Source organism: Trichomycterus rosablanca, chromosome 17 (assembly GCF_030014385.1).
Source record: "Trichomycterus rosablanca isolate fTriRos1 chromosome 17, fTriRos1.hap1, whole genome shotgun sequence".
In the NCBI taxonomy this organism is placed as follows: Eukaryota; Metazoa; Chordata; class Actinopteri; order Siluriformes; family Trichomycteridae; genus Trichomycterus; species Trichomycterus rosablanca.
The window spans coordinates 3,360,244-3,373,038 of NC_086004.1; the positions used below are offsets into that span (position 1 = coordinate 3,360,244).

Consider the following 12,795-nt stretch of genomic DNA (forward strand, 5'->3'; position numbering starts at 1 on the left):
TAAAAAGAAACAACAATTAAAACTAAGCAGAACACCAGCTGCTTCATTTAGGGCGTCTTAGCTTCATTTAAGGGCAGTTGTAGCCTAGCAGTTAAGGTACTGGACTAGTAATCAAAAGCTCGCTTGTTCAAGCCCCACCCCTGCCAGGTTTCTGCTGTTGGGCCCTTGAGCAAGGCCCTTTACCCCTTAATTGCTCAGACTGTATACTGGGTATACTAGGACGCGTGTATATACTGTATACTAGGAAATATACCCACCTCGACTGCAATCAGGGACCCCCAGCAGAGGAAGACAAATTGACTACACTAAATTGGGAGAAATGCATAAATAAAATAGAAAAAAAAAGCTGAAATGTCAACGAACCCTTTTCCTCATGTTATAACACCAGCACTGCAGGTACAAGAGAAAGAACTAAAATACGCCCGACCTTCACGTCTGGACACAGCAGACAGATGCTCACACAGTACCGAGAATATAGAGATAAAGCCGGACTATACCTTCCAGTCGCAAACAAACATCTTTAACAGAAAATAAAACAAGGTTTGATATTTGTACCACGAGGACAGAAATACGCTACTGAGATGCGGCCTCGAAGCACTTTTTTAACATTTCTGTTTTCCAGTTAGTGGGTTAACGGATGGACTAAACGCTTCTTACAAAGCTAATTTACCCAATAAACAGCCAAAACAGGTTTGGTGTCTCTTCAGTTTGAAGTCACAAGACTAACAAAGTCTCTAACAGCCACAAACGTTCCTGTAAACACATGCAAATCAGGATTCTTATCAGGATTCGAGGATAATAAAACCAAACAATTAAAAACATTAAATTAAATCCTCCAATGTAACCAAAATAAAAACATTAAAATTAATAAATTAGTTTTATAATAAGCTCGGCTGACACAGTGGGGCAGACGGTTGAGCGGGTGGCGCACAGTAACACCGTTCCTGGGGACCCGAGATCGATCCTTAATTTCGGGCACACTGTTTGTACCAATCTATTACAGGGTGTTTTACACTCACCCATCTACTCACTCGCTTGCTTAGACTTATAAGCAATTTACAGCAGTCAAATCACCCTCTACACGTGTTTTAAAGGGAAAGGAGGGGCAAGGTGATGAAACACTTAACAAACATGTCAAAGTTTGTACAGACAGGGGTGGGGATTTGAAGTCCAGGTACCCAGGACCCCTATACGCAACCTTAAGGTCTAAATCCTAAAATATTCGCTATGCCAAACCATGTAATCTACACAAGACCACAGAGAGACTAAAATGCAACCGGTTACAATTCAAACCAACATTTTACTCTCCGACAGAGCCACACATGTTAAATGCTTAAACGCATTTTCAATTCTTATATTCCGTATACAGGGACGCCTTTAGTTCCCGAATTTTTATGACCACTTCCTAACTTCGATGGCTGTGGCAGCGTTATGGTCCGGGGAATGTTTTTGTGGCGTGTGGAAGGCACTCTCAACCGATTTGGGTTTGAGTCCATCCTTGCAGATGACGTACACCCATACATGCTGATTGTCTTCCCTGGATTGGATGGGATCTTCCAGCAAGACGATGCGACACGTCACACGGCTAGAAATGTCCCACACTGGTTAGAAGAGCATGACCAAGACTTCCAAGTACTACCCTGACCCCTTAATTCCCCAGACTTGAACCCAACTGAGTGTCTGTGGGACCATCTGATGGTCGTGTTGGCTCCTCCAGCAGCTGTGGGATGCACTGCAGTCAGCACTGAGTCACTCCCAGCCTGTCTAGCTGCTGTCCGTGCTGTTTGTTTGTTTATTAGGATTTTAACGTCATGTTTTACACTTTAGTTACATTCATGACAGGAACGGTAGTTACTCATTACACAAGATTCATCAGTTCACAAGGTTATATCAAACACAGTCATGGACAATTTAATGTCTCCAATTTACCTGACTGCACGTCTTTGGACTGTGGGAGGAAACCGGAGCACCCGGAGGAAACCCACACGGACACGGGGAGAACATGCAAACTCCACACAGAAAGGACCCGGACCGCCCCACCTGGGGATCGAACACAGGACCTTCTTGCTGTGAGGCGACAGTGTGCTGTCCGTGCTGCTCATGGCACACGGTTACTCTGGATATTAACTGGTGGTCATAATAATGTGACTTGACTGTGTATATAGCATGTAGTATGTATGATGAGACACAACCCTGCCAGCGTTGAGCAGGAACATAAACGCTCCCCACAAACACACGAACAACGCACCTCAACGAGGTTTTCGTTATGATGTTTTAAATGGACGCCAGGACCACCCCATAAATAAAACAGCTAGATTATCTTTCTACCTTCAAGTTAATATCGGACACCAAACATGTCTTGGCTGATGGACTGGGTTTAGTCATTTTAAATATTTTCCATGGATCACACTGAGCTAACTCGCCATTAATGGCTCTGTCGACAGGTTCACTAGTCTGAGACACACACACACACACAAGTCCACCCACCTACCCACTCACACACACATACATACATACATACACACATTAAATAATCTATCTGTGAGAGTAGTGCAGGTTATTGCAGTGCATGTAGAATGAACCCATTTACATAACGCAACTCATGACGTTAAAAAAAAAATAAAAACGAACATTTCAAATATTAACAAAATGTTCTCCCTCATGTAGCCTCCAACACACACACACACACACACACACACACACACACACACACACACACACACACACACACACACACACACACACACACACACACACACACACACACGTCTCTGCTGCAGGTGTGTGTGGAGGTTATGAGAGAGAGAGAGAGAGAGAGAGAGAGAGAGAGAGAGGGTGTGAGTTCAGGTGTTCATCTCAGCTTTACTGAGTGCGATGGCCAGTTCCAGATCCTCCTGCTCCTGCTGCCGGAGTCTCTTTAGCCTTTCACGCTCGGCCCGCTCGCTCTCGCGCTTCGCCCACTCCATCTGCTGCGCCTCATTCCCAAACTGGAGGAGAGGGAGAACAGAAACGATACCACGCACACACTTAGTACTCACACCGTGCTTACTATCTATAAAGAGTCATCACCTTTTAAATTCAAGCAAGCCGTAGCCTAGTGGTTAAAGTACTGGACTAGTAATCAGAAGGTCGCTGGTTCAAACCCCACCACTGCAAGGTTGCTGCTGTTGGGCCCTTGAGCAAGGCCCTTAACCCTCAATTGCCTTGTAATATACACCGATCAGCCATAACATTAAAACCACCTCCTTGTTTCTACACTCACTGTCCTTTTTATCAGCTCCACTTACCATATAGAAGCACTTTGTAGTTCTACAATTACTGACTGTAGTCCATCTGTTTCTCTACATACCTTTTAACCTGGTTTCACCCTGTTCTTCAATGGTCAGGACCCCCACATGACCACCACAGAGCCGGTATCATTTAGGTGGTGGATAATTCTCAGCACTGCACTGACATGGTGGTGGTGGTGTGTTAGTGTGTGTTGTGCTGGTATGACTCCTACCTAGTCGGTCCACCTTGTAGATGTAAAGTCAGAGACGATCGCTCATCTATTGCTGCTGTTTGAGTCGGTCACCTTCTAGACCTTCATCAGTGGTCACAGGACGCTGCCCACGGGGCGCTGTTGGCTGGATATTTTTGGTTGGTGGACGAGTCTCAGTCCAGCAGTGACAGTGAGGTGTTTTAAAACTCCAGCAGCGCTGCTGTGTCTGATCCACTCATACCAGCACAACACACACTAACACACCACCACCATGTCAGTGTCACTGCAGTGCTGAGAATGATCCACCACCTAAATAATACCTGCTCTGTGGTGGTCCTGTGAGAGTCCTGACCATTGAAGAACAGCATGAAAGGGGGCTAACAAAGCATGCAGAGTAACAGATTGACTACAGTCAGTAATTGTAGAACTACAAAGTGATTCTATATGGTAAGTGGAGCTGAAAAAATGGACAGTGAGTGTAGAAACAAGGTGTAAGGAGGTGATAATGTTATCAGTGTAAGTGGCTTTGGATAAAGGCGTCTGCTGAATGCCTAAAATGTAGATGTACACAGACATGATCGGCTATGTCTGAAAGAAAGGGATAACCGAAGCTCTGGGATGGACAGCCATCCTGTCTTGGGTAAGCTGGTGACTTCTCTGTGCCCATATTTACAGGGATAGTTTGCCTGTATCCATTAGACAGGTCTCAAAGATGTATCATAAATTTAGAAACCATTACAGGTTGCAGGATCATTTTACAAATAATTGTTAAGATGTAAAAATGATTCGTTAAAATTCTGACTAATAGTTTAATCTGAATAAATCTGTGTTTACAGCAGTCTGAACTGGTTTTGTAATGGCTAAATCCAGCTTAAATTGAACACAAAGTCTTGACAGCAACCATATGAAGTGTATTTGGACCCAGCTAAGTCATATTTTTAGAGGAATCACAATAAACCTAGGAAATAACTAGACGTACTAGTAGTGTAGTAGTTTCCACAACGCTATCCCATAACAGTAGCATACATTGTTTAAATGGTTGTTTACTGGTATCACTCTTTTTGATGACGATCAATTCCTCTATTAAAACAATAATGTGTTAGCATGCATGTGTGATCACTTATCAAAACGTTTTATAAATCACACAACATCCGATTCACCAAACGTCTGGACATTCTTACCTTCACTCTCTCAGTCACTGGAAGAGAAAATTTATCACACCAAACTACACAACAACCAGCGATACACACTAGACTCTTCTACACACACAGGGGCCTTGCTGGAGATTGAACAGACCACTAACAGCAATAAAACATTTAAAGCCTGACTGAAGCAGACTTTCCAAAAAAGAAAATGAACTCATGAAGAGGACGATGAGACATGCACCGTTTTCAGGATGGGACACAATCACAGTTTACTGAGAACAGAAAATGTGAATGTGGGTGATCAGATGGAATGGATTTGGCATGAACATGCAGATAATATAATGAGTGGTTTTATATTATTTCAGATGGAGATGATGGGTCATTACCACACAGAGGTGACCAACTCTAATACAATGAATCTATACATAAACTATAGCACTGATAACAGCAGAGCTATTACAGAAATATCTCAAACTTTAAACCAGATTTTTACCCACTGCAGCTGTACAGCAGAAGAAATCATTCCAAACAGGATGTTTTTGTTCTGTACTGAGAAAATACCAAGGAAAACCTGTTACCCAACGCCTACGTACAATAGAAATTTAAGGGAAGCGGTTCCATTAACTAATAGGTAAACCTAGACAAACTGGCTGCTCATAAGGAAATAATGGACTAGATAGAGATGCAAAGCAGTTTGTTATTTTAATATAACAGGACAGTTTGGAGGGTGTTATCTCACTTACACTCCACACAAAATTTAAAATGCATTTTGCTCACTATTAACCGTATCCATCACATCAACCAGCTTTTACCCAACAGCTATCGTGTTGTCTCTGGTATGGGGATGAAAACAGTCAGTTTTAAATAACCCGCCCCCTGTATCCTAGACATCATTGTTATTATTATTTTATTTCCAAATAAACTTTTTTTTCTATTTTAGTTTATGCATTTTATCCCATTTTCTCCAATTTAGTGGAGTCAATTTGTCTTCCGCTGCTGGAGGGTCCCTGTTTGCAGTCGAGGTGGGTATATTGCTGCTCACGCCTCCTCCAACCCATGCGCAGCCCTGAGCGGAACCCTTTTTCCCCCATGCACTCTTCACAGGCGCCTCTCTATGTGCCAATCAGGGTCCTTTACACAGCGTTTGAAGACCCCACCTACATAGTCAGTCACCCCGCCCTGGCAGAAACGTGTCTGCTGCAGGCACTGCCAATTATGCCCGCTAGATGGCGCCCAGCCGACCGGTGGCAACGCCGAGTTCCGAACCGAGGAGTTCAGAATCTTGGTGGTGTGCTAGCAGAATATCCCGCTAAATTTATTTTAAATTTTGGATGAAGAAATAAGGTACCTGTCAATTAAAAAAAGTAAAAAGTCAATGAAGTGTCCATGGTATAATTACAATATTAAACTGAATTTAAACCTACTTCCATTATGCTAAAATTATATATCATTTAAGATGAGAATACATTAAATGTTTCCGTTCCAAACTGTTTCCACAAACTTGGTGCTGATTAACCCTGCTCACTGGGCACCACAGTCAGTCCTGGACATTTGTAAATGTGTGCAATTGAAAGTAAGCAGGCAGCTTTCTCCTCCTGGTTTGAGTATGTTGGCTGATGGGAATTTGCCATGTCATTAGAGAGAAACCAGGAATAATAAGAGTACCACCTTAATACGAGTTCTGGGTAAACAGGAGTTCCTTCTTTTTTCCCCCTCATACAGAATTCAGACTAGAAATGGACAACAAAAAGGATCTCAGATTGAGGAATGATTTTCTGATGGAAATGACGAGATGATGAAGTAAAATAATGAAACATGGTTTAGCGAGTCCCGTGTCCCCATCAGAAGCACAAAGATAAAGTAATGACAGCTGAGGATGATCATGGTGGGGTGTTGCATTATAAAGAATGAGTGCACAAAGAAATCCCATGCTGAGAAATCTCCAGGCTGAGAGTAGTGATACTGCTCCTTCCTGTCAACCAGTCACCATGGAAGCATCTCCAACCCCCTACTGCCAATAAAGCAAACCCTGCACCTATTAAGCACCAGGGTGCTTCTACACAACATGTGTGTGTACTATATTATACATACGTAATGCATGCATGCAGATACACTGAGAATCAGATCAGTGCCTTTGCAGTTGTATTTTAACACCATGTTTAACACACTGGTGCCATTTTAAGGCATTAATCAGTGTTATGTTTGAGTCTGCTTATTGTATCTGGTCTTTATATTGTGGGTTCATTTTATATTTATATTTTCATGGCTGTGAGGTAGGTTAAACCTGTTCTTGTATTGTCTTGTGTAAGAATTGCTTTTGTGGTTTTAGGCACGTGTACTTGTTGTCTTTCCTTTCGTGTATTTGGGGCGTTCTATCAGGATGTGCTTTATTGAATCAGGTGTTTGGCAGATTTCACAGGTTGGTGGGTTATTCTGCTGTAGCCAATTCTGCATCTTGTGTGTATGACTTGGTTTATGCGTCGTCCTTGGTTTAATGTCGATGTCTGGGTGTATCTCACAGAGTTTGTTGGTGGTCTGAGTGTTCCATTTTATTTGCCATTTCATTTAATTCATTAACGTAGATATTTATTAGGGGTTTTACATCTGTTGGGGGAATTTTGCCGTTTGTTGTATTTTGTCCAGTTTTTCTCTCTGGCTAGTTGATCTGCTTTTCCATTTCCTACCATCCCTCTGTGTCCTGGAATCCAGCATAGCATTACGTTGTATTTCAGGTCTGTTAGTTAGTTAATAGACTCAAGCGCTTTTTTTTTATGCATTTTCTCCCTTTTTCTCCTGATTTTAGCGCATTCAATTTATATCCAATTGCGTGACGCTTCCTCTCTACTGGCGCTGACCCCCGACCTCCTCGCTGAGGAGAGCGAGACTGTCACACGCCCCCTCCGACACATGCAAAGTAGCCGACTGCGTTTTTTCACCTGCACGAGGCGAGTTCACATGCGGTTCAGCTTTGTGCACGGAGAGCCGCACCCTGATCCGCATTATTTCTCTACTCTGTGCAGATGCCATCAATCAGCCAGCAGAGGTCGTAACTGCATCAGTTATGAGGTCACTATCCGCCAAACGTTGCTCATACAGCCGTCCAGCCCAGCCGGATGGCAGAGCTGAGATTCGATACGATGTATTCGAAATCTCAGCTCTGGTATGGATTCTAGTGCTTTGACGGATGATTCTGAATCTGTGCATATTATGATTTTAGATTTTTAGGTCTCTTGTGTGTATTTTAATGCCATAAATATGGCATGAGCTTGTATAAGATGTACAATACAATACAATACGTTACATCTATTCACCCAGCGCAATTAATCCAAGATGATAAAAGGTAATACAGTGTCCAATTCAAGCACTGGTGTAGAAGTGGTTATTTGGCCAGCAAAGGCTTTGACTTTAAACATAATTTTGGTCACAGAACATCATCCAAAGAGCAACTGTCTAAAGAAGTCTAGATATTTACTGTCTACACTTTGGTTGGACCACTTTGTCAGCACTTGAATCCTTTTACATTAACGGTTCAGTTAACTAACTTTGTCAAATTTTAGGAGCGGATTTGGACCCCAGGTCCAGATTTGAGCACCACTGGTCTCAGCAGTGAACATTTTCTGGGATGTGGACTGGACCTTACATGATCTAAAGGTTTCTGGTAGTAACTATATTTTAGAGGCAGATGTAATAAACCTGAACAGCATCTGGCAAAGTGTTTCTCAAATCCTGCGGGATTAAAGGTTTCAGTGTAAATCTAGTAAATGTGTATTTAGTGTCTTTACACCTGCATTTTATGGGAATGAATCCCTATACAGATATAATCCTGATCCTCCTCACACCTGGTGTAAATGAGCTCCGTTTCCAAATGGAAGTAAAATATTAAGGAGTCTTTGAGGGCTTTGAGGTGAAATCACGACGGTCCTGATGGGAATTCTGTATAGGAGCTTAGCACTTAGCTCCAGCAGCACAATCAGTTAAATCTGTTGGGGATTTTTGGGGGGGATTTTGTAGAATTGAATTATTTAATCCTAATAAAAAGTGATGGCAGTAGAGATGGAGAGTAGCCCAGCATGAGGCAACAGCATAGACTGAGAGCTACAGAAGCCAATGGTGTGGTCTGTTCCAGAAAATCTCACTAGAAAGCAGAGAGAATGTCGGAGGGAACAAAAATAAGGAGAGAAAAAAAAAAAGAAAAGAATAAAAAAAAAGGTGGACTGGACAAGAAGAGTAGTATCACTAAGCTCAACTTACAGAGCTGAAGTCTGCAAAACCCAAGGAAGAATCTTTAGGGGCTTTACTTGAAGCAGATGGAGCGAACGGATCTTTGCCACTAAACGGGTCCCCGAGCCCCTTTTTACTCTGAAATGGGTCATTAGCGTCAGAGCCGAAGGGTTGGAAGGGGTCGCTCGGCTTGCTCGTATCCCCCGATCCAGGCGTGTTAGTTGGGGTGCTTTTACCTGGAAGAGTTAAAAAATAAAGAGGTTTTTATTTCTTCCTTTTTTAATAGTTATAAGATAAATAAAGCATTTTTATTAATATATAAAATTATTTTACCATGTTTTTACATTTTTGTTACTTTTGTTGACATTTTTTTTTCTTTCGGCTGATTCTATAAACACTGATCAGCCATAACATTAAAACCACCTCCTTGTTTCTTCACTCACTGTCCACTTTATCAGCTCCACTTACCATATAGAAGCACTTTGTAGTTCTACAATTACTGACTGTAGTCCATCTGTTTCTTTGCATGCTTTGTTAGCCCCCTTTCATGCGGTTCTTCAATGGTCAGGACCCCCACAGAGCAGGTATTATTTAGGCGGTGCTGGTATGAGTGAATAAGACACAGCAGCGCTGCTGGAGTTTTAAAACACCTCACTGTCACTGCTGGACTGAGAATCGTCCACCAACCAAATATATCCAGCCAACAGCGCCCCATGGGCAGCGTCCTGTGACCACTGATGAAGGTCTAGAAGATGACCGACTCAAACAGCAGCAATAGATGAGCGATCGTCTCTGACTTTACATCTACAAGGTGGACCAACTAGGTAGGAGTGTCTAATAGAGTGGACAGTGAGTGGACACGGTATTTAAAAACTCCAGCAGCGCTGCTGTGTCTGATCCACTCGTACCAGCACAACACACACTAACACACCACCACCATGTCAGTGTCACTGCAGTGCTGAGAATCATCCACCACCTAAATAATACCTGCTCTGTGGTGGTCCTGTGGGGGTCCTGACCATTGAAGAACAGCATGAAAGGGGCTAACAAAGTATGCAGAGAAACAGATGGACTACAGTCAGTAATTGTAGAACTACAAAGTGATTCTATATGGTAAGTGGAGCTGATAAAATGGACAGTGAGTGTAGAAACAAGGAGGTGGTTTTAATTTTATCGCCACAGCGGATCATTGTGGACCGCAGACCTTATTTGACACAATAAGGTTGGATGTATTTAAACTAAAGCTTCACTTGCTGATATATTTTCAGTGTTAGATTAATTTGATCTCTTATTTAAATCTCATTCCTCACAGTACCAGCAGTTCTGTAGCTGACTGTAAGCAATGCACCGTTGTACCATTCAGGATGTGCACTTTGTTCACATTTCCTTTTCGACTGTGGGTAAATAAGAAAACCTGCCACACCCTGATCTCACTGCACGCTTGCTTCAAGCCACATGATCTTTTATCGGAACCCAGAGAAGTTCAAATGAGAAGATGCAGAAACTTCAAAAGTGAAGCAAATACCAAAATATCAGCTATCTAAGAACATGCTGCCAATTTAGGAGTGCACGTGTGTGCCAGGTTTACTGACAAAAAAGCCACTTAACCAGATCAGCCAAATAAAAAACCCACACGTGTTTGTAATGCTTGTGGTGAACCAATTTACCATAAAAAAATGAAAGGTTTACATACATAATATGTATTTTTTTCCTGTCACTAAATGATTAACATTTCGATTTCTTTATACAGAAAACTTTTACAACTTGGAAATCTTTTCTACTTTTATTGTGGATTTTCTATACATTTATACACTGATCAGCCATAACATTAAAACCACCTACTTGTTTCTACCCTCACTGTCCATTTTATCAGCTCCACTCACCATATAGAAGCACTTTGTAGTTCTACAATTACTGACTGTAGTCCATCTGTTTCTCTACATACCTTTTTAGCCTGATTTCACCCTGTTCTTCAATGGTCAGGACCTCCACAGGACCCCCACAGAGCAGGTATTATTTAGGTGGTGGATGATTCTCGCACTGCAGTGACACTGACATGGTGGTGGTGTGTTAGTGTGTGTTGTGCTGCTGCAGTTTTTAAATACCGTGTCCACTCACTGTCCACTCTATTACACACTCCTACCTAGTTGGTCCACCTTGTGGATGTAAAGTCAGAGACGATCGCTCATCTATTGCTGCTGTTTGAGTCGGTCATCTTCTAGACCTTCATCAGTGGTCACAGGACGCTGCCCATGGGGCGCTGTTGGCTGGATATTTTTGGTTGGTGGACTATTCTCAGTCCAGCAGTGACAGTGAGGTGTTTAACAACCACTCATACCAGCACAACACACACTAACCCACCACCACCATGTCAGTGTCACCGCAGTGCTGAGAATCATCCACCACCTAAATAATACCTGCTCTGTGGTGGTCCTGTGGGGGTCCTGACCATTGAAGAACAGCATGAAAGGGGGCTAACAAAGCATGCAGAGAAACAGATGGACTACAGTCAGTAATTGTAGAACTACAAAGTGCTTCTATATGGTAAGTGGAGCTGATAAAATGGACAGCGAGTGTAGAAACAAGGAGGTGGTTTAATATTATGGCTGATCGGTGTATATATCTACATAAACCACATTTATTTATTTGTCGTCTTTTGTTTTGGTACCACGGCTTTCTTATTCCTACAGCTGGAGACATTTCTGTGACAGTATAAATTGGGCTACTTCCACTACAATCATCAAAAAATAAATAAAACTATATTCTCTTTCAAAGGTCAGCAAAGAAATTTAAACTGCACTTATGCTGATTTCTAAAGCGCTGTAGACTGTAGACCAATTTTTGGAGAACATCTGACAACGAAGGTAAATCTCTCCCAGCATAAGATGATTGGTGGATTAAGTGGATTTTCTTTCCAGCCATGTACAAGTTAATGGTAGCAGTCAAACCAACCCTATTTATTTGTACACAGAAAAATATTACCTGTAAAATGAAACATAGACCTAATTACTAAAATTTATAGTGATGTGTTCCAATAGTTTGGTTAAATTTGAAGAACAGGTGCAGAAATTTATTTTAAAAACGTTAATACTTCTTCATGATCGATGTCCCCTACAAGTGTAAACTGCTGACTTAAACTGTTAGCTGGCAGTAACCTAAATGCAATATAACCTTCTCACTAAACTACACAAGGGACCTGATCTATAGTTCAATAAAAGTGCTTACTCGATGAGAAAATGTGCAGGTTATAAAAAGTGTGATTCGAAAGAGAAAAGAATGTGATGAGAAACGATTGGCACGGTCTCACTCATGAGAACTTTAAACTGGTTCTTGGTTCCTCTAAAGGTGTTAACCGCAATGTGAACTGGGTTGTTATTTATATTAGACCAGCAATCAGTTTTTCTCTTTCAGTAAACGGAATAACAAACCGCAACGCTGAGCTCCACCCTGGCAGCGCAAAACCAGCAAAAACAAGCAGAGCTTATCATTCACACCTCGAGTACGTAGGCTGCGAAGGAAACGTTGAATCGAGCGTTGAGCGTTAAGCGAGCATCTTTCACCCCACATGTAACAGTATTGTTCATTTTAAACTCTTTGTCATAAACACTGACTATATATGACTAACGCTGGAGTACAATGGTTAGTTAATAAGAGCTGTGAGAGTTTGTGGTGAAAAAAAGTAACCCAGCTCACCAAAGTGTGAGTAAAAACAAAAAGAACACTGAAACACACACACAGAGGAAGTGGGGAAGGGTGTGGAGATCATAACACTGCCAGTGCAGGCTAACCACAAATTACTGAAGCATTAGAGATGCAATCAGGCCCCCCACGATACACACAGCTAAACCTTCATTAGGATTATTTTTTTTAACAAATTTATATTGAATAAAGACAATTGATTTTTTTTTTTTTTTAAATAAAATCCAGACAAAAAGAAATAAATCAGTG

At 41.8% G+C, this 12,795-nt stretch overlaps 1 protein-coding gene across 3 annotated transcripts in view; it reads right to left on the reverse strand.

The window, feature by feature from the left end:
* Positions 1–838: 838 nt before the first annotated feature.
* eps15l1a (epidermal growth factor receptor pathway substrate 15-like 1a) overlaps positions 839–12,795 on the reverse strand; it is a 33,133-nt gene continuing 21,176 nt past the window's right edge. For 2 of the 3 annotated variants that reach the window (XM_063012419.1, XM_063012418.1), the window contains exons 24-25: positions 8,878–9,083; positions 839–2,987 (exon numbers count right to left, since the gene is read on the reverse strand). In XM_063012419.1, the coding sequence (XP_062868489.1) occupies positions 2,844–2,987; positions 8,878–9,083 (350 nt within the window). In that variant the 3' untranslated portion in view covers positions 839–2,843. The remainder of the gene's footprint in view (positions 2,988–8,877; positions 9,084–12,795) is intronic. The other variant, XM_063012420.1, reaches the window with a different exon arrangement.